The 27,691-nt window shown below is 28.5% G+C and overlaps 1 protein-coding gene and 1 long non-coding RNA gene across 2 annotated transcripts; one reads left to right on the top strand and one right to left on the bottom strand.

Annotated features, from left to right (window-relative positions):
- Positions 1-1,882: 1,882 nt before the first annotated feature.
- LOC111035668 lies at positions 1,883-15,478 on the top strand. Its single transcript, XR_002604670.1, has 2 exons — positions 1,883-2,041; positions 13,448-15,478. It is a non-coding gene; the product is annotated as an uncharacterized LOC111035668 (long non-coding RNA).
- Positions 15,479-20,924: 5,446 nt separating this feature from the next.
- Positions 20,925-26,588, bottom strand: LOC111035667. The gene is given in 2 exon segments (XM_022317364.1): positions 20,925-24,433; positions 26,502-26,588. Coding segments are annotated over 2 exon segments (3,438 nt in total). The 5' UTR covers positions 26,555-26,588; the 3' UTR covers positions 20,925-21,048.
- Between the last annotated feature and the right edge of the window lie 1,103 nt (positions 26,589-27,691).

Genomic DNA, 27,691 nt, shown 5'->3' with positions numbered 1-27,691 from the left:
GTATATTGCCCACCCCACTCCTAAATTTAGTTCCGAAACCGCAACCGAAAAGTATTATTAATTAAAACATACAAGTCGAGCATTGTTGTAAGAGAAGTAAAGCCGTGTAGGTATGGGAACCACGAGCATAGTTCCGTCGACATTATGTTATATAATTATTATATTATAATCAGTTTGTGTTAACGGACGTGCTAAAATATTTTGTCGACAGTCGAAATGTTTTAATCTTGAAAAAAAGAGAAAACCCGTACGGAGACGACACAATTTTTGAGAAACACGATTGGAAAATTATAAACCGTCACGCGTTTGACAACAGTCATGGTTCAAGAACAATTAAAAATTATTACATAATTTATCAACGTACATTACATTTAGGTATAATACTATTATATTAATATACCTACATAATATTATATTATAATCGAGTTAATAGGTACTTGATCAGATGTGATGTGGTGGTAATAGGTACACACAAACAGGATGTCTAAATAAAATTAATATTTGTAGGCTCGATGGTGAGGAGGTTGTGGTATCAGTGATGATGGGGGTACCGGCAGACACTAATTCTTAAAAAAAAAAATGCTTACAGGTATACATATAGAAAATTTCAGGTTACCTATACTTGGCGCTCAAGTTCGTCAAAGTGTAACGAAAAATTAACATAATATATGTAAAGTGGAAATCGATAACGTTTCCGTGCTGAACGGTAGCGCACGCGAGTAAGCACCAGAATTGTTTATGTACCCGCAAGAGGCATTCTTCTTTAAAAAGATTCGACAAAAAAATATTATATCATTTCCTACGACATGATGATATTTATGTCGAAAACCGCATTAAATATTGCAACAATATAAAGGGTTCAGTTAAAAGGAATTGGGACCAAGGGAATGAACCAATTTTGGGCTATAATATACCCTATACTCTATATAGGTTATAGGTACTACCTATCTACATCCAAATTTGTGTTTATCTACTTATCAAAACATCTCTCACTAAATTTAAACTAAAGTAGAGGAATCGTTTTTAAATAACTTTAATAATACATAATGTATAGTTAATTCACGTTTCACACAGTTCCGTTTATTTGAAAACGTTAATATGTATAACTAACAGGTACAATGATCGTATAAACACCACTGGCGATAAAATAATCAAATAATCATCATTGCCTTTTGATTTATTGAACACTGAATTTAATTTATAAACATAAATACAACCGATGTATTAATATATTAAAAAAAAAACAATAATTAAAATATTTATAAGCGAATATGTGAAATATGGGGATCCCCAATAAGTTTTGAAGCCAAGTGCACGTGTACCCATGTGCCATTGCACTTACGTAAATCTGGGCCTGAACAATAAACGTACTTCGTCAGATTTACGAGGCCGTGTGCAGAATTCATACCGCGAGTTTGGTTATATTCGTTTTAATATGTTTTTTGTTGTTATTAATCACGTGTGGCGTCGATACTCCGAGTGACGACAATGGTTATGGTAATTAAACACTAGCGATTTATATTAATTTAGCTGTCGTCCGTTCATGTACGCGATTTAACGATTACGATTTAATTCCGTTCCATATTATATTATACAAGCGCACGTAACCACCGTCCACCACACTTGGCTCTGTCGCATCTGGTCCGATATCCACTCAGTGTCGTAAGTCCGTATTCGTTATCGTATACATCAACAATAATAATGATCTCAGCAATAATAATACTAATATTATTCTAAACACTTATTCGGTTACGTACGACCAAAACTCTCCGTCCGGGCGCTCGCTCCACGCGTGTACAAAACGGCAAAGCTGTGTGAATTTCTACACGCGCACACACGCTCGACCCGCAAGCACACACACACACACACATACACACACGCACTCTGCCGCCGTCGTGTCGTCACCGACGTAGCTGCCGCCGCCGTTCATTCTCCGGTCGACCACTGTCGGTGCTCGTTTGTGTTGCCGCATCACATTACTTTAGCCATCGGCTTCCGAAGATCGATTTCCGACGACGAATAACTTACTTACCAAATCACAGTGAGTATATTATGTACTGTTTTATAAGTACGATATTTATATCTACTTTGATTCAATATTATTATTAATGTAATTATATTTGTATATCGTACATTCGCGACTATACGTGCGAGTCGATCGTATTTTTAGTCGATCTGTAGGTATATGTAGAATACCTACTATAATATGATGATGATTGTTATAAGTTTCACATAGGTTTGAATAATTTTGTTTCTGGTTAATTGTATTGATTCGTTATTTTTGCTTTTGTAACTTTTTACTTCATCAGGGCTGCACTAGTCGTTTTCTAAAAGATCGTTAATACGATTTTGAATTTGGATTTCAGCACATTATAATAATTCGTGATATGTTATAATAGTGCCTGTGGTTGTATTACATAGTGTTGTCGTCTAATCGTGCTGCAGGGTTTTGAGGAAATCTATAAAGTTTCCCGCAGAATGTTTTCCAGGTCACCGTTTTTGGTTCAAGTTAAATTCGGTCTTGTGTCGTCGTAAACGATATTCGTTTTGGATTAAAAATCAATCCTTATGACGCCATTCACGTAATAGCTTTACTTCACATTAGGTATGTTAATTTTACTAGTTTGTTTGTATTTTCTAATCGAGTATTGTATAATAGGAATCGTGTGTCAATAATCGTTTAAGGAAAATAGTTTAAAACAATTACCGATCGTTAGTGACCGGTTAGTTGAATTAGCTAGAGTATAATATAGAAAGGACTTATTATGCAGTTGCTAACAAGTAATGTTACTTTCAGTTTAAATATCTTAATCACCGATTATGGTTTAATATATTGGTACAATAATATTATATATATATATACTTAATACTTATAATATAATTTGATTCTTGAGTGATATGATAATTTCCAAATATTTATATTCGATCGTTAAAGTTCTTCACTTCAATGACGATCTTATTGCAGGCCATACGTAGATATATACATTTTTTTTTCAATTATCTTAACTTCCTTATGATTTACAACAGTTATTTAACTGTGTTTTTTTGTTAATCATCAATTGTATTTAATTCGATGAATTCCTGGAATTTATGCTCTGTTGAGCAAAGGATTTCATTTCAATTTTTTTTATTTATCCGTGTATTGGTCTGCTCAAAGCAAAACATGTTTAAAGAAACTAAAAATATTTAAAAACTGTTAAGTATAATGAGTCCAACAAATAAAACTAAATTCATAGATTTACTATAAAAATAGTTTAATCCATAACTATATTAATTAGAATATAGATGAACACATCCATTTAAACGTGTGCATACAATTCTTTTAGAGGTTATAATATATTTCATTAAGTATTTACAAGGAAATGTCTTCAAAAGGGCCCAGATATTCATTCACATAAAACAATTTCAAATATCACACACATGTAGGTGCAGATTGCTTAAATACTTACATAAAATAAAGAAAAATAATTATTAAAAATATGTTGATATTGCTATTCATCCGTTATTTTTTAATCGTGGAACGTTTAATAGTTTCATGTACAATATGAGGTATGAAGGTATATATTATGCCGATTGATTGACTTTATTAAAATGTTAGTTATCAAAGTCAACGCAAAATAATTTACTATTTGCACTTGACATACAGTATTGAGTATTGTCTGTTATAAAATCCATACACAATGCAGATGAGCGTTTTTTTGTCATAATTATGTATTACACAATTTTATAGCCGACTTGTATGACTGTTATACATAAATAAAACACAGAAAAAATAATAAACACATACCTACATAAAGAGAAAAAAATATTGAAGTAAATTGCATAATTGTCTACAAAATATGCAATGATTTAAAATAATATTTAATATTTAAATATTTATCTAATAATAATTCAACTTTTAGCAGTGGAGTTTGATATTGGTTTCATGATTTTTTTTTAAATGAGCTATTCAACAATTTTGAACTTAAAAAAATGTGTTATCAAATACAAAAATAAATAAATAAATCACACTCAAATAATGCTTTGTAATCTGTAAGACTTTCCTTTTTTATCAATGTGTATAAGAGTATAACAAAGTATGTATGAAATAAAAACAGTTATAAAGCACAGAGTTTTATGTATCTCAGTCTGGAGAAATAGACATACAATAGTAAAATAGAAATAATGAATATAATGTTACGATATTTTATTTTCGCTAGTTCATATCGCTTACTGGTTTTTTTTATGGCCCGTACAACGTATGTTGCAAACATTGTCCCCGATATTTTTACAACTCGTCGATAAAACACTGCGAATCTCATATCCGAAGTTACTGCGTACTATTATTATATGTACGTAGGTACGCTTAATGTACATTGGGTCGCACAAAAGAAATGCTTATTTTACACGTACAGGTGACCTCCACGGCAATTAGAGGTGTGTAGTACACAAATATTATTTACGCATAGTTATACAAATATATATATAAATAATTATAGGCGCATTTTTTTTTATGGATGTCTTGCACAATACCCGTATAAGGTTATCTGAAAATAAAATGGTATAAGTTTTTGGACGTATAAAAACCACAACGTGAGGGTGTCATCTTATCACCTTGTTCCACATATTGTTTCGGGTAAAACAACGCGACGTTACACGACAGTAATCGGATAAGAAACTCGAAAAGACGTGCTGCGTGTTTTTCCATGGTACATATGACGCTGCAACACACACGATGGGTGGAAAGAAAATAATATTACATAAAAACAAACTGGTAACAAGTGTCAGATAACGAGCGGTACTAATTGGTACGAAACAACATATAACTATATACAATAATATTATCATTATGATGACATTATACCTACGTATTGTATTTGTAGGTGAATAATGCTGTACATACACGAACGCTGGATGAGTATAATTGTACGAACGATGTTTTCTGCTATATAATATAATACATATATATTGTGCTGTGTGACTAATATAACATTATATATCACTATTATAGGCGTGTATTATACAACACGCGGACGGTTACGGAAACGCGCGTTGAACTTTTGTCTTACAGACGACACAAAACAATTTGACACACGTGGTTCGAGTTTTCATGGTGCAATGCACCTAGAGCTATATGATATATCAGTAAATGACACGGAGGACTCGGGTCGCACGTGTGTAGGTGACAGGTGTTGTCGAAATGTTACCATCTACTCCCGAAACGCATTCTAGTTCGCCGCGAACACACAACCGTCAACCTCTGTATTGTACATATCATATTATATTGTGTATAGGTAACATATTATAGGTACTGTTATAATAATATAGGCACAGCCCGCCAGCACAACAATGAAAGTATATAAATCGGCTGTAAACATTACATAATATGCACAGTGACACACACGCCCGAATTTATAATAATCGTGTTAATCGTGTGCGTACCATGTATTGTAATTTTGCATTAGCCTTTTATCCGATTGATTTGATACGGTTTTAAGCGGACGGTCAACTGGACATAACAATTGTCAATTAATAATGCAACTTTTTAAATTGATATAATTACATAATATTATACCGTTTATGGTGAGATGGATAACCGCGACTCATGAGTCATGTTCTAAGGACGAGTATGTATAGGTTATATATATACCTACGTGTAATACTTAATGTTAACGCAACGCATTTCTTTTGTGCAAATACCGCTCATACCTAAAATATTTTCAGTGGTGTTTCCTCACTAGAAACAAAATAATATTAATAATAAACCGTTCTCAACCGGTGATTGTTGTATAAATTCTTAGTTTAATATTGTACAATTCATATATATTTTAATACCGTATTCGGTGCATTTTAACGTTTCATTACCTATTTATTTTATAAACATCAAAGGTACCTTGCTTCCTGAAAACAATAATTAATTTTTTTTATGTGTACCTGCCATTCTGATTGTTCGGTGATGCGTAGTGTTTTTGTTACGGCGGAGTAAAAAGCTTTCTCGTTGAACGAAGATTGTTCGTCGAATGGTCTTAATTATAATTTATCATATTATATTTTATGGCAAAGCTGGATTATTGTAATTATAACGCATGGATAGCACCCTTTTAATTGTTACAAACGTCAAAGTTGATTCAACTACTTACACTTTATAGCAGCATATTATTATATTATTATAACAGTTTATAGTATAGGTGTATAAAGTCGTCACAATTTAATTTAAGTATAATATAATTTTTTTTTCACTTCTATTATTATTGTAGTCATGTATAAATTATTTCAAATTCTGTGGCTGATTTTTTTTTTATTCGTATATATATAATAAAAATAAAATATATACTGAAAATAAAATGCAATTTAGTTGGAAGTATTTGGCTTTAAAAGCTTCAAAAAATCTCGTTCAGCGTGTAACGACTCCATGCTATTATTCAGAGTTTAACAATCGAATCACGCTCACGCATTTTGACATTTCAACATCCGTCTAAAACGTTTCATTGGAAGCTTTCGTAAACGCTCTGTAGCGTTATTTTTCACAGAGTGGTATACTTTGCGACGAAATCGAGGTGTCAAGATACACTTTTCAACTGTTTCGTATACAGAACATATACTATTATAGGATTAATAATAATATTTGCGAGAGACGCAGACGCGCAGTCTTTTTGGGCTTCGTCCAAAATAAAATATCCTCACGACAACCGCCGTAGTAGGAGTTAAAAGAAAAAAAAGGTCGTCAACCCCACAAAAAAAGAACACATCCATATCAAATATTATTATATACACACTTTCCATTGAAACAACGGCAGCAGTCTTTGTCTGGCAATAAGCCCGGATGCACTGTAAATAATAATAATCGTCCAGACACAATATTTAAAGATGCAGCGTACATTAAGTGGTTTTTTGTTTGGATATTTCGTTATAGATAACAGTATAATAACTAATCACTAATAAAAATAACTAAGAATTATAATATATAACGTAGGTACAGCGTCGTTTGTCGATGGCTGAGCACTCGATAACGGTTTAATCGTTATTCGTATATGTATATATACTCAAACTTTTAGTGTATTGTAGTATGTAGGTATATACTATATTGTATAGCATATATAAACCTAAGATGTTTAATGTTTATATTAAATATTATATAACCGTGGAAAAAAATACTTGTGGTCATTGTCGTTTCGGACATTTTTTTATGTATTATTTATTTCAAAATATAATCCAAAGCTGTAGCTGATAATATGTCGATAAGGACTTATAACAATTTTAAAGACTATAATAACACGCGGTGTCGGTGATATAATTGAAGTATTTGTAAAAACTACAATAACGACTATAGTTTAAACTACAAGAGCACTTTCGGTGTAAAAAATCTATCAATATTTTACGTCTTTTTTTGTTGGTTTTGTACTTTAATTTTTAGTACTGATATTGTATAGGTGCTTGTTTATTATAATAGAATATTTTCATTGTTTGTAATAAAATATCACACAAATACACAAACACAATTAACACTCGAAAAAACAATTCCTATATATGGTCTCATAGAAATATAGTTACAACAATACAACAAGCATGTTACATCACAACCCATAACTTTAAAATAATAATACGTTGTAATTAGTTATAATATTTTGATGCACCAGCAAAAAGAGGGTAAATATTATGTTTAAATTTGTTTACCTATGTATGATATATATCCCACTATCACTGCTTGAGTACCGTTCACAAGTCGAGCATAGTATGAGTATATACAGTGCTTTGATTTCACTATATTTTTCAAACCACGATGAATTCCAAATCAATAAATCATAGTTTACTACGATTTCAAAATTATTTCTATATAGGTGCGAATCACCCTTCATAAAAAATTTACGGCACACTTGATAGACCTACAGCTTACATATGTATATTATAATTTATATTGTATGGATTTATGATGGAAATTTAACGAATGTTGTTTTACTCAACGAGCATAAAATACACTATACTGGCAGAAGAATTTTTTCTTTGTTTTAATAATATTTTCTGATGAGTATTGACTATTTATGTGTAAATCATAAATGTAAACCAGAGTGGTTGTTATATATATTTTCTTCGCAGTAGGTACATTACCATTACATTTTAAAAGTTTCGGAATACTTTTGAACAACATTTTTTGTTTCTCAATAGGTAACAAATACTTTAAGGCCCGGGCAAAACAAACACCAAATGCTAAACATCATCAAATATTCAAAATACAATAATGAAATACACATTTGTTCATTCTGTGTGATTATTATTATTATTATTCTAAAACAATTATAGCTTGGTGGTTACAACATACTTTATGCTGTTAATAATTCTTTATTTTATTACTTAACATGTCATAGGATACCTACCTATATTGAATCGTTTGATCATTTTAAAAGCTTTTACTTGCTTATCATTGGGCTCGGAATTATAAATATGACAAATCTAAGTAGTTAATATAATATTCTTAAACTTAATTATTAGACATAATTAACTACATTTTGATTATTTAAATAGTTGCTCGTTATTTTGAGATTTTATTTAATATTTAAAATGAAACTTAAAAATATTATTTTCAGTTTAAGATTTGTTAAGTAGCTGTTCAATTCTTTTAAGTTTTAATTTAATTTTAATGTGGGTTTTCTCATTATTGTATTATAATAAAGTAGGTAGTGTAGAACTTAATTAAATTAAAATAATCCAATTAATGTTTCTTCATTTAATACAGGTCAAAAAGCTTTTGTGGTTCACTTATTGACTAACGCACTAAATTGTAACACACCGACATGAGTAATATAAGTATGCAAGCATTACTACGACAATATAAAATTCATGATGTACCTACCTACCTATAAGAGTTCTTAAGCCTTAACACATAAATTATAATTATTGCTCGAGCGTTGAATTATAACTACTTAGCAAAGTAACGAGTAACACTTGATAAATAACATCCGTTGTATAGTCCTTGTGATGTTTATTTTGTAATTAAACATATTGATACAAACGTGTAGTGTGTCTTCATAGGATGCATACATATTTTTCTTCTATTCTTTTATTAATTGTTTTTTTATGCTTGAAATATTATTTTTTTTACTCTAAGTGAATAAGGATAATCTAATAGTTAGTAAAATATTGTTCTATAATAGTTTTAGAGTATCTATATACCTTAATACCTATCATAATAATTTTTTATTTTAATGTTATGCCTAATAATTGTCATTCCATTAGTGCAGGTTACTATTATATTTTGTTGTTATTTCATATATAAGTAGATTATATTTCAACTTAATAATTATAGCTAAGGTACAAAAACCTGATGATGGATTTCCTATATTTTTTTCAACTGCATGTAAACCTTTGACACGTGTTTATGTGATGTAGATGCCAAATATTGTTATATATACTATGCATTAAAAAAACGAGGGTCGTTGTACTCGGTATATTTTTATTCATAATTAATTTACTTGTTTACATCTGTAAAATGCAATAACTTTTTAATTTTTAAAAGGGAAGGTTAAATACAAAAGTTACAAGCAATCAAGTGCTTGAATATTTATTGGCTTTTCAGGTATAATAAATAATCACACAAATATTTACCTTAAATTTAATTAAAATTTAAACATTCCCAATTACTTAATAATTCTGAAGCGCTTCGTACTTTTATATTTCATCAAAAAGATAATATTACAAAACTCTGGAAATTCAAAAATGTGTTAATCTTTTTTTAAATTTAATTTTGATTTAAATTATAAACAGTCTGTATGACTGATGCTCTCTTAACTCACACCCAAATTATTCATATTATGATAACAAAAAAATATATGAACAGTTTTTAAAAACTGACTGGTTGATCATATTATTCAATTGTTTAACTATAAAATAGTTAAATTTATAAAATAATCATTAAAAAATCATTCACTAGATATCCTGAAGATATTAGGATTCAGAAACAAAGTTGTCAGACAAGTTATTCGTTTTTTAAAAAATATTTTTAGTTGATAAATACAATTGGGTACGTTCTATATTTTATAACCAGAATATAAGTCAAATTTGGTGATTTTAATAATTAACGTAAATATTCAAATATTCAAAACAGGAAATAACCCAAGATCGATTTTTGTGTAGTTATATTACCTATCATGGACAACTATAATATAGCAGTGTCCATCCATCATCGTATCTCTATTGTACGAATTTGTGTGCATTATATACGATATATACGTTTTAAAATATGAATCTTCAGAATGATCCATCAATGTCAACGGTTAGTGAGGCTGTGAAATGTATACGAAATGCTTAGGTTTATTAGACATACAACTGTTCATGATTTGTCTTTCAACACACTGAGTTTATAAGATATTTAGGTAATATCTAATGATGGCACAACATTAATTTTTATTTTCATTTTTGTGGTTACTTGTACTTTTGTTAAATCTTAGATTTTATGTTGAAGACTAATAATTTTAATATCAATAACTTTTCTTAAAAATTTGATAAAATAAATAGTTTTTATTGATCACTTTATTTTTACAGTCTACTGCAACGTGTTAGCTTAATAATTTGTTGTGGAATCAGTATTTAAAATGTCATCTATAATCTGGGATCTACATCTTTTTTTGACATAGGTACTAAATTGGGTATGACATTGATACTATATATTATGACGAGTTCATAGAGTAATAATATTTTAAATACAATATTGCTTTTTAATAGTCGCAAAGTAAAAAAAAAGTTTATTTGTATATTCATTGTTTCACATAATTACATAAGTAATGTATACAAACAGACAAATTAAATAATTTGTCTACAAAAGCTTCAGTTGAAGACAATAGTTCTAAATTATTATCTAATTAATTTTATATACAAAGTAAAGAAAAACATTTTTTTAGACACTACATTATAATAAAGGATAATTAATAAATAAATATAATGTAACAATTCATTTTAAGAGTACAGAATTACGACGAATCCTCATCCATATTAATGAAGATAAATTATACTCAGTAATCAATGTTTAATCAAATATGTTATTAAATCATTATTGCTTAGTCAAAAATACATTTTATATTACCTATGGAAATTGTTATTATATTAATTTATGTATTCAATACTTTTGAATTTCCTGATAGAAAAAGACACAAACATATTTTTTCATAGTTAATTTTGAAAGAATTGCTATCGAACCATTTATTAATACGATCCATAATTTGATTTTCTTTAAATGTACATTTTGATTTTTCAAGATCAGTTAAAAACAATGGCCCCAACCCAGAGGCAGATTTTGAGGGACACCAAGCTTAAGAATTATATCCTCACTAAATATGTGATTAATTGTTATACTCGTTTCCAACGATTTGTCAAAAAAACGTCTAAGATTATTAGCCACACCACGAACACCATAGTTAAATTAATATTATATGTACAACAAATTAACAATTTTTTAAGTATATATGTGAATGGTAAGGCAGTCACATATTTTATAGCATTCTAATTTAAAATGAATTTTGTATCGTTAATATAAAATCCATCAACTCGTAAGTGTTTTGGACGAATTCGCCTGCGAGAACTCTTCGGATTTTAAGGAATGCATCTTTAATTTAGTATCTATTTTTAAAAATGGCATTTCGAGTTTCAACATTTCAAGCCTAAAACATGGGAACAAAGATAGGCTGTACATCACCTGCAGACTGTAGTTTTAGTGATACATATTCTATATTGTCATATATTTTAATTTTGAACTACTATTGTTTTAATTTTAAAGTTCATTAATCTTATGATTTAATTATGAGTCAATGCTTAAGTGTGTATAAATGTTTACTAATTAATTTTTGTATGGATAATATATAATTAGCAGGTAGACAATTTAAATAGGGATTTCATATTTTAATATATTAAATTTTACTAATGCATTCATTTTTACTTCCATTATATCTGTTACCACTTACCATAATTGATAAAATAACTGTAACCATAAAAAATAATGTACATAATTAATTACAATGATAAACGAAAATTATAAAATATAATTTTTTGATTTACTATGCTCATTTACCTCATTGTTGACTAAAATATAAATGTTAAGTGTGAATATTATAAAGTATATCAAGCTTACTTTATAGTATAATTGATATTATCAGTATCATAATTTGTGTAACTAAAAGTATGAGGATTGTAAGTGGTTACCCCCGAGGTTTAAAAATGTACACATTTCTTTATAGAAATATTATAAATAATATTAAAGAGTTATTTTGTTTAATTATATTCTTAGCTGAATTTGACATTTGTAATTTTAAAAATAATTATCTTAAGAAGCATTGAATATTGGAAAATAATTATAATCAACAAAGATCTAAAAATAGTTCTGAAATATAAGAAAATCCATCACACATAGCACATTTCATAATAATATCGAAAAGGCGACAGCCAAAGACAAATTGGTTGTTAACAGTAATTTAAATGTCATTTTTGGAAATTATATTAATTTAAACATAATATACTGCATGAGATATTGATTAAATTTATATTTTGCAGTCTTAAACTAAGCACTTTGATTGTAAGTCAATATAATAAACATGTGATTAATAATTATGTTATACAATTTATAAACAGAGTCGTTAACACATTATTTAGATTCAATTTGTTAAAAATTAATTTTTGAGTTTTAAACGAACCATTTTATCATTTTTGTAAAGCATTTTTGAGGCATGTTGATTGATCCTGAAAAAAATTAAATTAAATTAAAGAATTTAAATTTAAATATTTTATTATTAAGAAAAAAGGATATCAATTAAAATGTGTAAGTGTATGACTTTATGAGTAATGACACTAGGTAAAGAAATTCACGTTGACTATTACACAATTGTTAGTGCAATTTGTATAGTAAATACAATTATTTTTATAATGTTTTTTATGTGAAAACACTTTTTTGTTGACATTTTGAGTTAATACATTTTTTTGGCATTAAATATACATTTTATAAAAAAAATATTACATGGTTAACGTTTTAAAAATATTATATTATGCCGTGATCATGTTAAAATGCGTATTTACTCATCGTAAATATTGTTATTTAAAACTTTTTATAATAAATAAAAATACCTTTTTGTAATGCTATTCATACCGGTAAAACCCTCTATCCCAAGAGAATATCTGCACCGGTGGGATAAATTATATTTTTTAATAAAACAGAATGAAATACAGTATACCTAATATGAATTATATAATATGATACAATATCTGTTGTACGAAAAACAACGCATTTGATAGGAAACTCATACATATTGACCTATATAATAATTATATTAATAATGATGATAGTCAACAACAATATACAATGTAATCGTTTTTTATAAGTGTAAAAATATATTCTTAATGATGTATATTGTAAAATGCATTGAGTTGAAAATTTAAAAAAAAATGTAATCACAATTAATATTGTTATTAATATACATTGTTTTTTGTCTAGACTTAATCATGACATCACCCGCCGCATCACCACAAAAGCCAGCCATCACCAATTCCACCGCGTCTCCAGTCCGCTTGCCGAGCGTACAGCCGACTCCCACGCACAACTCGCAGCCCACCGCCGCACAGTCCGTCCAGGGTAAATGGCAGTGCGCTCTGCGGGACAACCCTGTGATCGCCAGCGGAACTATGGCTTGGACGCGAGTGTGGAGATTTTCCAAGCTCCTGCTGCAGACTGGATGTTAAAAAAATACAGCGACGGATTTTCACGCTAAAAAATTATTACTCTCTCTCTTTCACTCTCTATCTATCTCTCTCTCTCTCTATCTCTCTCTTTTTCCGTGTCAGCAAGACGACAGCATTTTTATTTTAGAATAAATCATAAAGTCGTATATATTATATATGTGCGCATCATTTTCACTATAGTTCGGAATAGTTATTATCGACGTGTGTGTATAATAATATTTTAACGACACGGCCGTAATGTAATATACGACTAATAATATAAGACTATACGATAATGACGTATTATTATATATTATATAATATATTATGGACTAGTGTGATGTACGTTAAGTTAAAGTGGTTAGTTATAACTTAAATATATCATTATATATTGTATGATCTACACCGAGGCGTTTGTATCGTGTTCCCTGCCCACGTTGTCTCGTACCTTTGTAATATTATGTAGACTTAGTATAATAATGCCACACAATTAATTTGTTAACTCTCGAATTAATGATTTTTATTATACCTAGTAAGCGTTTTTTATTTGTTTTTTTTTTAGGATTTCTTTATGATAATATCGACTACTATAATATCGCGTCAACCAAAGTTAGTTGTTTTTAATTGTTAAGTATTATGTACAATCGCACATCCGAAATTCGATTCATCGATTGTAAATTTGTAACTATGTAACGTGTAATAAGTGTATATTTTATGTAGTACAAAAATATCAAGAAACAGCTAATCGTCCATATTTTGCGGTTCATCCTGCAATATAGTTGAAAAGTAAAAGTCCATTGCTAAGTCAAGAAAAACACTATTTTCTCATTGAATATAGCATTTATGTTTCGAATAAAGACTATTGCCACGTAGACAAGCTACGTGTTGACAGCAATTCATATGGGCATAAGAATATTCGAGATAAAATACATTTGTTAATAAATATGAAATAATAATAATAATAAGACCAAAGTAATTTATTGTTATGAATGAAATCAAAATGTACCCACAATATTCCTATTTATTTAATATAGATCTATCGAATCAACAATAGCACGATAAGTCTGTTAAATGATTTCGAAAATTTGTAAACGTATGGAATGTAACAGTGTTACAGTCATAGATGAATACATTAATGTCTAGAAATTCGGATGAATAAAACAATATGACGTGAAGCGTCACTGGTAAAAGTACCACTAACATTTTTTTGGTCCCTTTGCAGGCCCTACAATAGTACGTAATTTTATTGGATGATAAAACAACAATAATTATTATAGGCAATATTGTAATGACAGGGACGTATCATATAACTGTACTGTGCAATTACTAATCATAGATACCTATACTATAGATATACAATTGTGAAATTAGACTACTGTTTTAAGTTGTGCGCTCCTATCGTAGCAATAAAATTAAAATGCAACCGTTACCCGTAATTGTTAGTGTACACGTTAACGATTTTACTTCTTTTATATGCCGGGTTGCATACACAATTATTAAACATTTATTGAATAGCTAGAGAGCTAAAAGTCCCTTATGAATGCTTTAGTATAGCCCGTGATTGGTTTGTTAAAATCAAGTGATTAAATTCAATTAAATCATTAAATGAATCAATTTTTTATGTAACCCGGATTTATATTAGCATAGATAAGTGTTTTACGTAATTTGAAAGTTTGGATTTATTAGTTGTTTATCATATTATTATACATTGTTATCAATTTGACTAATCGTAATTCGTTATTTGAACTTACTAAATTATATGACATTTTACTCATATTATTTAATATTTTAAATAAGCACGTTTTTTAACTTCGATACGTAGAGGGGTACGTTGAACATTTCAGGTACCCCCAATAATAAACCAATAATTTGACTTCGTTAATAAATTCCCGCCAGCTTCTCCGTTTGGTTGTAAAATTTAATAATACTATATTCTTGATTATGTGATGAATATGTGCAAACCAATTCTGTTTACGACTGTCGTCATTTTAGACAAACAAATTTGAATTGCAATTTTAATAATAAATATCGAAGACGCGTACCAAATATCAAATTTGTTCATTACTTACTTAATACTTGCCTCGTATTACGATTATTGTTGAATTGTGTATCTCATAATTAACTTAAAGGAATAATTAATTATTGTTATAATTATAAATTATAATATTTGCTAATATTGGTAATGCATTTTTACGTTTCAATGTATACTAGTTTAAGTGACGTTTTGTATTTTTAAAAGACATTTTGTAGAGTGTTTCTTAAATATTGTTTATCATATGGATTGTTGTAAGTAAATTTTTACAATTTATTATTATCATTATTAAAATATATGAAAATCACAAATATATTTTTCTGTATTTGAATGCCAATCACCTTGATTTACACGAAATAATTTAGATCAGCGAATCTCAAACTTTTTTTTCGCGTACCACTGTATATTATCAATCATTCACTTACCAGTGTACCACTGGTGGTTAAAAATAGAAAGATACAAACTTTACATAGTTAAATACATTTATTTTAAATAAAAATGCAGTAAAATACTACATAATAATTATAAATTATTTATTAATACAAATGTATTAGTGTTTAAAAATTAAGGTATGAATCAAATAACAAATTGTCAATGAAAACCATGGATTTGTAGATTTGATATTAGCGATGAAATATCTGGTTCAGTGTTACTTATAAGGCCATTCGTGTACCAACATGTAGTCTTTCGTGTATCACTAGTAGTACGCTTACCACAGTTTGAGAACCGTTGATTTAGAATCTAAATTTTAGATAGATACTTACACGGTTTATTATAATATAATATAGTATTACGTTTCGTATGGGTACTGTATAATAATTGTATAATGGTGTGACTTGATGATGTGTAGATTTTTCCAAGTAAATATCTCGCGGTAATACTAAGGACGTTTTTCACTAATCATTATTCAATAACCTACTTTAAAAACCTGTAAATTGAGATTTGTGATGTATCGTGTGCCTACACCTCGTACCCGACTTGTTAAATTATACAACTATTGAACTACATATTATGTAGACATGTAGTAATTCTAAATACGCTGAAATCATCTAAAAAATAAAACAAGAACAGTACAAATCAATAGGTACAGTAAACTCAACTAAATGTGTTGATATAACATTCATAATTCATATTAATATAGCTAATAGAATTAATTATACCAGGTTACTGGTTAGGTTATATTTTATATGTTTAACATAATATATTATATATTTATATACTGGTTGCCTGACTAGTTCATAAGACAATGGACATAGAAAAATAAATATGATTATAATCCGAAGGACCGACAATAATTATGATTTAAATATTGTGTCTAAAATCAATAAGTATAATAATTAATATCTATCATATTAATTTTGTCGACTGGCATGACATAGATACTATTCACTGCTATATCATAATATAATGTATATTATAAAATACCAGGGCCATGATTAAGGTGGTGATGAGGAGGATAGACGACCCCCCCCCCCCCCCAGAGCTTTTATAATATATATTATTTAGTTATTACTTTGTAGCTTGTTAGGTTATGTGCTGACATCACCGAAAAATATATTAAAATAGAATTCCTTAATATAATGAATACAACAAAGTCTATAAATAGGTATTCACATGGTATAAAATCTCTGCCTCTTCTCCCCGCAAGAAAAATTGCTAGTTTATTTCGCCACTATATGATATATAGGAACAGGAGGGTGTCCATGGAAGAATTAATAATAATTCTATATTTCATAATAAACAAACCCGTATATCACTTTGATTTTACGTTATCCACTAGTTGCCACATATTGGAATATCATATCATAATGTATATTGTAACATTTCCCTCTAGAGTTATAAATGTATGTTTATTATACTTTACCATCGGTATTTAAGATAATCCAAAATAGATAGATTTGTGATATTTTTAAAATTAACATTTCATCAATTACCTACATTGAATGTATATTTTATTGCGGTCAATTCATCTCACTAATTAAATACATGTTTGTGTCCAAAATAAGTAGACTTTGATGAATCACGATAAATGTAATGAATACATTTTTTGAACGTGTCTATTGTTATACTTGTCAGCAAGTCAGCAACAGAAATGTATCGTATTTATGTTATACTCGAACAAAGAAGCTATACAAAAATAATTACAAATTAAATTAAACTATACCCTAGAATCATCTGTTCTATTGTAAAATTTAGTTTCAGATTAAATCTCATTTATTATAATTGGCCTCAAAATACTTTTTTTAATTAGAAATATTGTTAAAAAGTATCCTGGAGCATATTGTTTTAACGTTCTATAGTAATATTTACCATGTTCGATGTTTGTATACACGTGTAATAAAAATAATAATTGACACTAATAGGTAGTGCTCGACTTTAAAAAATAAAAGTAAATTATTTACTTTTACTTTTGTTTACTTTTAAAAAAAGCATCCAGGTCACTTTTTATATCTCGCTGTGAGATTGAAGCTTGAAGCCACACTCCTACTGCCACCTTTTCGTTCTATAAAAATGTAATATAATTCTTACAACTTTAAAATTCAAAATTTTAAGATTCTTAGTGTATTACTTTTTTAAATAATGAATGTAATTGTTTAAATGGTTTTAATTGTTACAATTTAATTTTATTACCAAGGTTCGCTTACTCGACAGCTGGCTGTAGACATATATTTAAATATATATGATAATTGATAATTAATTAAATACAGTGTTATCCTGGTACGTGGGTAACAAACAAAAAGTTCAAAAACGTATACCATGCGATCTACTCAAAACGTAATAGTTGAGGTACGATAAAACTTCTGAAAAGTTATTTGAGATACTGAGCCCTCCGTATCACCTTAATTTGAACACTGCTATTAGGTGATTTGGAATATTTATTTATTTTTTTTATACTCATACTTTATTAATATTTAATAATATCCATAATATGACGTAAGACCCAAATATACTATATGATAATATTATCATTTCAATAAAATAATATAATGGTGCGTGTGTTAACGAAAAAAATTCTTAAGACTTAATACTTCTTACAATTCGTTAAGACTTTATATGATTGAACAATTAATGAATTTAGTAATTTAGTTTCCTCGGGAAGTCTAACTTTTACACATAAATGTAATCTTAATCATTATATCTGCACCTACAAGGTACATGTTTGACTATATTTATTAATATGACTATAGGTATACTATTGTATGTATATAAAGGGACTGCACTTATTTTGTTTGTGCTAGATAAATTTAAAGACTACTGAGCTGATTCCTATGATGGTCTTCACTATTGTTTAAAAAATCTAAATGTGCTATGTACGGGTCAGTCATATACCCATATCTCCTTCACTCTTGAAAATTAGCAATGAAGTAGAAATATATACTCGTGGCGCTATCTCTTCAGTTTTTCCACAGACATTTTTTTTGTAATTATAAGTAACACATTTCACCACAAGGCATAGTCATAAACAACTAGTCGCGAATATCGAGTGTTAATAGTATGCATGGCTCTTCAATATGACATTTTATCCCAATAATAGGCAGTGAGTATCGAGACGTATTACAGTAAAGTACAATGTACCTATCAGGTGAGAAAAAACAAAGTCACAACTTAGTTATGTGCCTAACTGCGAGTTATAAAATAAAATAATAGACGGACAAAAATATTTATATATTATATATGAGTTTTTTGACAAGTAGAAAACGAATACTGTAAAAATTACAAACGTAAGAATTATGGTTATTTAATGTCCATAAAGTTAGTGATTATATGTTTGTGTGTGTGGGATGCTTATAGCCAAATCTACAGAAGATTTTTAAAATAAGTAAGCGGAAAATGTAGAGGGTCTGAAAGCACGGTGATGAAATATGCATTTTTATATCCCTTGTCAAAAATGAGATCTTTAGCGCTAACTGACACACATCTACTGTATACCATATCAACGTGCACCAACTAAGCTAACGATAATCATTTTTATATGTTCATTATATATGTACATTATTATACAATGGTTAGCTAGTAGGTATTTAAATAAATCCTTTTCTTATTAAATAAATAAGCCTCGGCGTCTATGGCCATTGCCCATTGGTATACAAGGAGTTTTAAGGTTAACAATTTCTTTATTTAAACATATAATATTGAAATATGTGTAAATTTAGATTGCGCAAACGAATAACCTTGGAAGTTAAACCGTTTTATCTTTAAAAAAAATAAAAATTCATTAAGTTATAAATATAAAAAAAAAAGGTAAATAAGTTTAATTAGAAACGTACAACAATAAATTCTAGAATTTATTAATTTATTATAGTTTATTATTTTAGTAGTATTCTTCTTTTTGGTACCTACCATCATTTAAGTCTACTCAAATAGTTTGATTTATAAACCTGATTAAAGAAGTTTTAAAATAAAAGAACACAAACACAAGTGGAGTGTCACTCTGATTCATACAAACTGGTGCATACAAATGATGGTTAACTATTTATGATGAATTTCAAATCCTTAGTGAATCATCATTGCATTGAAAAAAAATATTAAATTGTGTGGAAAATAAGGTAAATAAGACGTTAATTTAATACTTAAAATCATAAAAGAATGATAGAATTTAAAAATGTAATTACAATTTCCATAATTTGTTAATTTATTGTCCGGAAACTTCCATAAACAAAAACCAAACCTAACCTTTCATTACCTAAACAACATTCCAATCAATCTCCCAGATATAATTATCTCTGTTTCGTAGTGAATTACTCTTAAAAATCTACATGAAGACTTAAAAATATCCCACAGTTAACAACTAAATTGCACTACTCTAATTTTCATTGTAATCTAAGCACCCATTCTAATCCTTTTATTAAACTACAATCCTGGGCCTCACTTCTTGATAATGCACTTAGAAAGCTCAGAATAAAATGCCCTTAAGATATTTTATAAATATTATTTTAAATTAAAAACTCAATAAATTACATAATGGACCGTATAAATGCTATAGTATCAGGAATTATACTTCTATTTTCGTCATTATGCTTACTTTGTATGGACTCGGAATAAAAATACTTAAAAAAAAACTAATTTATATGTGAAACCATTCTTAATAATTAAATGTAAAAATGTATTTTACTAAAGTAGTCAGACATAATTATTAAGACCAAATAACATATCGATATGTTTTTAAATAACGAGGAAATAATTATATATGAATAAGGTTACCCCGAAGAAAAAAAACAAGTTTAATGTGCTAAGTATTTTATTTCTTTTAGAGAACTTGATTCCTTCTTATTTTTAATGATATCGTAATAATGCTAACACAGTGTCTTAAATTCTAAATAATATTCAATTGAGTAGTTTGGATCTTAGTTGTATTTACTTTTTATCATACCATATGCCCTTTCAGCGACCATGATACAAGGCACATGACTGTAAGCACTAGTAATCAATGGCAAAACAGATCGACCCACTGCTCGCAAATTAGAAATACCAATCACATTCAGTTCACTGTCAACAACAGCATCTTTGTCAGTTTCTAATCCCATACGACACGATCCAGCAGTACTGGACGTTGTAGATACCATATATTTCAATAAGCACTCCCAGTGTTCATTGGTCTTTTTGGTGTATTTTGCACATCCGTCGAGATCAATATCTTCCAATTTCGCGTTTACTAACTTCATTCCATCAGATTTCTCAATTTTGGAGAGTAATTTGATGGCTTCGATGAAACTTTTAACATCATGCTTCTCCGTCAACATATTGCCAACAATAATCGGACTGTCTAATGGGTTCTTACTTCTTAAAAGAATTTTGCTGGTACTTTTCGTGTTTATCAAAGCTATTGTAAAGATAGAAATAGCACGTTCGTAATTCAATTTAGCATACACCGATAACGAATTATCACTAAATCCAAACATTGATTTTAGTTGGCATAATTTTGAATAAGAATTTTTAGGAATGTAAAATTGATGAACTTCAATATCAGCGAATGAAGATCCAGACATACCAGTGTTTAAAAATCCACCAAAGCTCATACCGTTTGGTCTGCTTAAAGGCCCTGAATGTCTTGCTAAGTATTTGAATGCAATTTCTTCTTCTGTCTGGTTGCAAACAACTGATTTGTCGTAGGACATAACAAAACCAGTAAACACTGGAGTAATTAGGAAATTCTCACCTACTTTTAGGTCTTTGACTACTGGGACTTCCATTTCGGACAAATGCTTTTTAGGCCCAATACCCGAGGCCAACAATATCTGAGCAGAACCAACAGCCCCAGCACAAAGTAAAACTTCTAATTTAGCTTTCAGTGTTAGAGTTTGACCGAATTTCGTCTGTACTTCAACTCCGGTCGCCTTCATTTCTGTTTTGTTAACTATAATTTTTGTAACTCTAGAATATTTCATAACTTTTAAGTTTTCACGACCGAAAATTGGGCTTAGATATGCCTTAGCAGTGTTAACAGACCTACCGTTCTTTATTATTCCTTGCATTGATACAAATCCAACTTCAATGTCTTTTTCGTTGATGTCACTTTCTTTTTTACAACCGATATGTTCAAAACCAGAACATACAATTTTTTCTAAAACGCTCACTTCAGTTTTTCGGAATTTGCTTACAGGGATAAGTCCACATTTTCCATAAATAGTAGTGTTAGTTTCGGTTTTTGTAACTGAGCGAATTCTTTCGACCTTTTTGAAGTAAGTCTCCGTTGTATTATAAGACCAATTCTTTAAACCTTTTTTAACAAGTGTGTTATATAGTTGTTCACTTCCTCTGACATAAAGTTGAGCACTCGTGGTGCTGCTTCCTCCTAAGCATTTTCCTTTATGTATTTTCATGTTACCTTCAATACCAAATCCGGTTGTACTATCAGGTTGTATTTTTTACTGCCAGTCTGCAACACTATTTAGTGACCTGTCCCATAAACTAGGAACTTGAGTTATAGGGAAGGGGTCTCCACCTGCTTCAATTAATAATACTTTCCATTTGATATTTTCAGATAGTTTGTTTGCTAGAACACATCCAGCATTACCACCACCGACTATGATGAAATCGAACTCTTCATCGTTTATGACATAACGTGTGGAATCTTGGGGATATATACTATCATCCATTAGTTTGTAACGTTGATAATCCAATTGACTTAAGACTTCTCCTATTATACCAACAGAATTTAAACCATTATCAAATCTGAACTTCTGGAATGTATTCAAATATTCATACACCGACACTTCGTCTTCATCTTGTTCTTCACTGTCATCATTTTCATCGTCGTTATCGTCAGTTTTATCATTTTCATCGTCTTTGTCCTCAGTTTTATCATTTTTATCGTTTTTGTCCTCAGTTTTATCATTTTTATCGTCTTCATCCTCAGTTTTATCATTTTTATCGTCTTTATCCTTAGTTTTATCATTTTCGTCGTCTTTATCCTCAGATTTATCATTGTCATCGTCATTATCATCAGTTTTATTATTTTGATCGTCTTTATTCTCTACGATTTGTTTAATAATTGAGTTTGACTTATTATTTTCGTCACTATTTGAGTCATCAGAAGATTTTGATTTATCTGATTTATTACAATTGAGTTTATTAGATTTTATAGTATTGATTTTAGTGCTACTATTTTGAATATGTCTTGAATTAATTGTATTACTGCGTAGGTGATTAATTTGATAATTATTAACACTCTTATTTATTTGATTATTATTATTTGATGTTAGTTGATTAAATCGTCCAGAATTTTTAACATTTCTATAACTATTTGTGACACCAATTTGTAGGTTATTTTGAGTATCATCATTACTTAAATTATCTTCACCATAGTTTGATTTTTTAAGTTGATTAATTTTATGTTGCAACAAATTAGTTCTTTTTAAATTATACAACCTACCCAGATTTTGTTTATAATTTGTATGATACATATTATTGTTCATATTATTACGCAATGTTGTATATTTACTAAAATGTTGCGAATTTCCATTTGTACTTATTAAACCGTCTGACTTAGCAATATTCCTTGTATTACTGTTTAAATAATATCCATTTCTGTTGTTGTCTAATTGGGTCATCTCACTATCGGCAGACTTACTAACATTGCTTCCCGTTGAACTAAATTGTTCACCATTTTGATAAGACGAATACGTTTGGCTTCCACTAAATAATGTGTCACTCAACAGTCCCATACGAATAGCTTCTTCTATAGTTAATAACCTAGTTGTTGCTGTTGTCTGTGTGCTTGCCACATATCCTGATGGTATTGTTATAAGCATGTTTCCATTGATACCCATAGTGTTTGTGCTTGACGTAATTGTTGAGCTTCTACTTTGCTGTATAGATTTTTGAAAGTTATTACTAGTAGATCTGGACATGGCAGAACCAATAATTTTGTTCGCGATTAAAGGAACAATCTTTTTCCTTAAGATCTTTTTAGCCGACTTTTTTAGTGTTTTTTTCATCTTTTTAGAAAGAGCACGGCTATGTACAAATGTTTGTAATTTCCGTGTTGATTGGCTATCCCTGTAATCTAAGTCTTCACAACTTTCATCATTGTACTCACTGCTGTCTTCTTCCGAGTTGGTGCTAATTTTTTTAAGACCTTTTTCAAGATCTTCAAGTTTAGCTTTTGAATTTAAAACATTGAATTTCGATGAAGTTCCAACAGTAGTCGAAGAACTACTAGTTGAAGATAAGCTGATTGATATTTTTTTTTGTCTTGGTTTACTCCAGTAGCATGTTCCATCGCAAAGCCTAAAACAATACATATAATATTATTTGTTGTTAGCAGTATTATTTTGTATAAATAATTTCACCCAAAATTTAGGAATATAAGTATAGAAAGCATGCTGTATAGTATATTTGTGTATTTTTTTAATAATGTTATTATTTTTAAATCATATATTATATATATATAAGTATATATCTAATATAGATATATACATATATCAACAACACTAGATATACGGTAAATAGATAAATATATTGGTTTTACAATCATCAGCTTTGTTTTTTTTTGCCTGACATCTATTTTTGGAGATTGAAGAGCATTCAATTTTTCACTCTGAGAGTAGTGTCTGACATCAAATTAGTTCTCTCTGCTACTTTAGAAAGTCAAAAATTAAAAAAATATATCAGGAGAACTAAAATATTTTTACGAAATACAAGTTATTGACAAAATCGATTTTGTTCCTTTGTTGTAAATCAATAATGAATAACATAACTAAATTAGAAACTTGAAATTTTCAAAAAATATTATTATATGAGCTTTTTCTAAGCATTATGTAATAGTCGAAATACTTTTAATGTTTTAAGCTATTTATAAACATTTAAGTTTTTGATTTTTGATTTATGTTGATAATTTTATATAAATCTATGAAATTGAATATAAGATTACTCACTGTTGATAATTAAGCAAATAAATGTCGTCACATTTTTATTAAAAAAAAACCTTTGAAGTTCACATTTTGTTTGTTAGTAATATTTATTTGTGAGCACTACACAATAGGTACTAACATTCTCCTTCCCATATTAACAGACTAAGGACTGCCTATCACCTATTTAGACCAAAGGTATGGTTAAAAACGTTTTTTACAGTTTCTTTGCCATTTAAAATATACATTTTGAAATAATAAAAAAAATATAGGAACAATACCTACCAAGGATAAATATTAATAATTTTTTAAATAATGATTTTAAAAATACATATTAGGTATATTATAATATGTTACCAAAAATAAAATATTTTTTGAAAAAAAACAATTTTGTGTTTGTAAAAATAATTACGACATTAATTTGTAAAAATGTTAATAATTTATATTTTTAATGGCAAACTGTAAACAACATTTTTAACTACGCCTTTGATTTAAATAGGATATAGACAGTCTTAACTCCTAAGTTTGTTGAAATGGGAAGGGAACATTGTAGTATAGTGTAGTACTTACTAAAACAATTTAAGGGACCCAACTAGTGTAATACCTGAAAAATCCGGAATCCAACTAGTGTAGTATCTAAAATAATCCCTAAACCAACCAATATAATTAGGTTAGGTATAAATTGAAAACCACAATAAATATTCATAGTTCATGAACAATTTATTTAATATTACAGTTTATCTATCAACATTTCTATGACATATGTGTATCTATAAACAAAACTATATAGTATCTACAAATTTAACATAATACAAAATGTATTATTAACATATTAAACAATTTATTTTAAGAAGTTTAATTTATTTAGTTTAAAAATTAGAAGTATATTAGTATATATTTATACGGAGAGTTGGGACAGAGGCGTATGTTATATTACCTATAGTACCTGTGTGCTGTATGTGCACATACTATTATAATGTAAATGTATTCATGTATAGGTAGTAATAATAATTATATTGTATAGATGTATAAAATTGCTATTATAATCCATGCAGTAAATGGATAGAGTTGTATTCTATCTCAATTGAATTATTAGAACGACATAAACTAATTTATTATGCATTTATATAAAATATTTATTAAGTCTAGAAACATATTTTTGTTCAGACTTTATGATAAGAAAATATGATTTGAGTTAAAAATTAGTTGGTTTAAAAACTATTTATTTTTATAGTTTGAGTTATGTTTCATATAAAATTAGCATATAGTTGAGATTATCATACTCGTTGCTTAAATATTTACAATCGTAATCACAATTTACCAAAATTTTTTATTAACATACATTAAAATCACATTACATTACATTATTAATCATCTAATAATTTTTTAATAGTATTTTCACAGTTAAAATTTTAAAACAATATAATGAACAATATAAATTAACTTACTGAATAGCCAAGCCGACGATGATCAAAGAACGAAGCAAATGGCCCATTGTCATTTTTAAGGATGACGATACCTAATACTTACAATTGTGGGCAATGCTAGTATTTATAGTACTTTATTGAATTAAATGTAATTATTTTAACAGTTGTCCATACTCACATTTTATGTAAATATGTCCATTTAGGTGTTGACAATAAAAATAAAAAAAAAGATTAATGCACATCATTAAACTGACGAAAGTCGAACGAATGATTAATGTGTTTTATCAGGTTTTTCTAAATGAAAACAGTTTTAGTGAAACAAATCCGTCGTAAACCATTCCAAATTGTATATCGATTGATTTGTGAAATGAACGAGTAAATAATGGATAATGGACCCGATTTTCTACAAAAACAAATGAAGTAGTGGAGTACCTAAATTAATGAAGTATCAAGTTTAATTATTTTGAGCAACAGGAATAAAAAAAAAATGATTGAATAACGTCGTACTCTTGTCGTTTTAATATTAAAGCTAGTCAATAGAAATACTTACACGCTAAACGTTCCTTATAAGAATTTATTCAGTATCATCCTCGGCTCGGTAGGTATGTGTTTAATGTTTACATATTATCACTTAATAATAAGTGCCCTGTTAATGTTTCAGATATATTGTCATAAATTACACCATGTGAGTTTTTTTTCCCACGGCTAGTGTGTTCAGCTATAGAAGAAGAAATGTTTTTCATCGACCTACAATGGTTAACAATCGAATAAGTATCCATTATAAGACTATAATTTTCGAAGTCAATAAATCTTAGGTGAAAAACATTTTATGACTGCGATCGTTACACTGATCTTTTCTTAAAAGTCCTGGGAAAATGTACACATAAACTCTTGTTGTGGTGTAATTTCCAAATAAACGTACCTATACTAAATGAGTTATACAGTATTCGATGCTTAAACGTATTGGATGATAAATGATAATATTATAGGTATATTATAATATTAACTATTTAATTTTAAATTTTATTACGAATCAGTAACTACAATTTAATCTATATTATCAATTATCATATACATATAAGATTAAAGATATAACACTGTGTATTGCAATTTCATCAAGTTATGGTCAGTGTATTAAGGTTTATTATATTGGACATAAGAATTTTGTTATACACTTATACCAAACATTTTATTACGCAAAACCAATTTTT

The sequence above is a fragment of the Myzus persicae genome, unplaced genomic scaffold (assembly GCF_001856785.1).
Source record: "Myzus persicae strain clone G006 unplaced genomic scaffold, MPER_G0061.0, whole genome shotgun sequence".
Taxonomy (NCBI): domain Eukaryota; kingdom Metazoa; phylum Arthropoda; class Insecta; order Hemiptera; family Aphididae; genus Myzus; species Myzus persicae.
The sequence above is the reverse complement of the archived record's forward strand: the minus strand, read 5'-3'. Positions and strand labels throughout refer to the sequence as shown.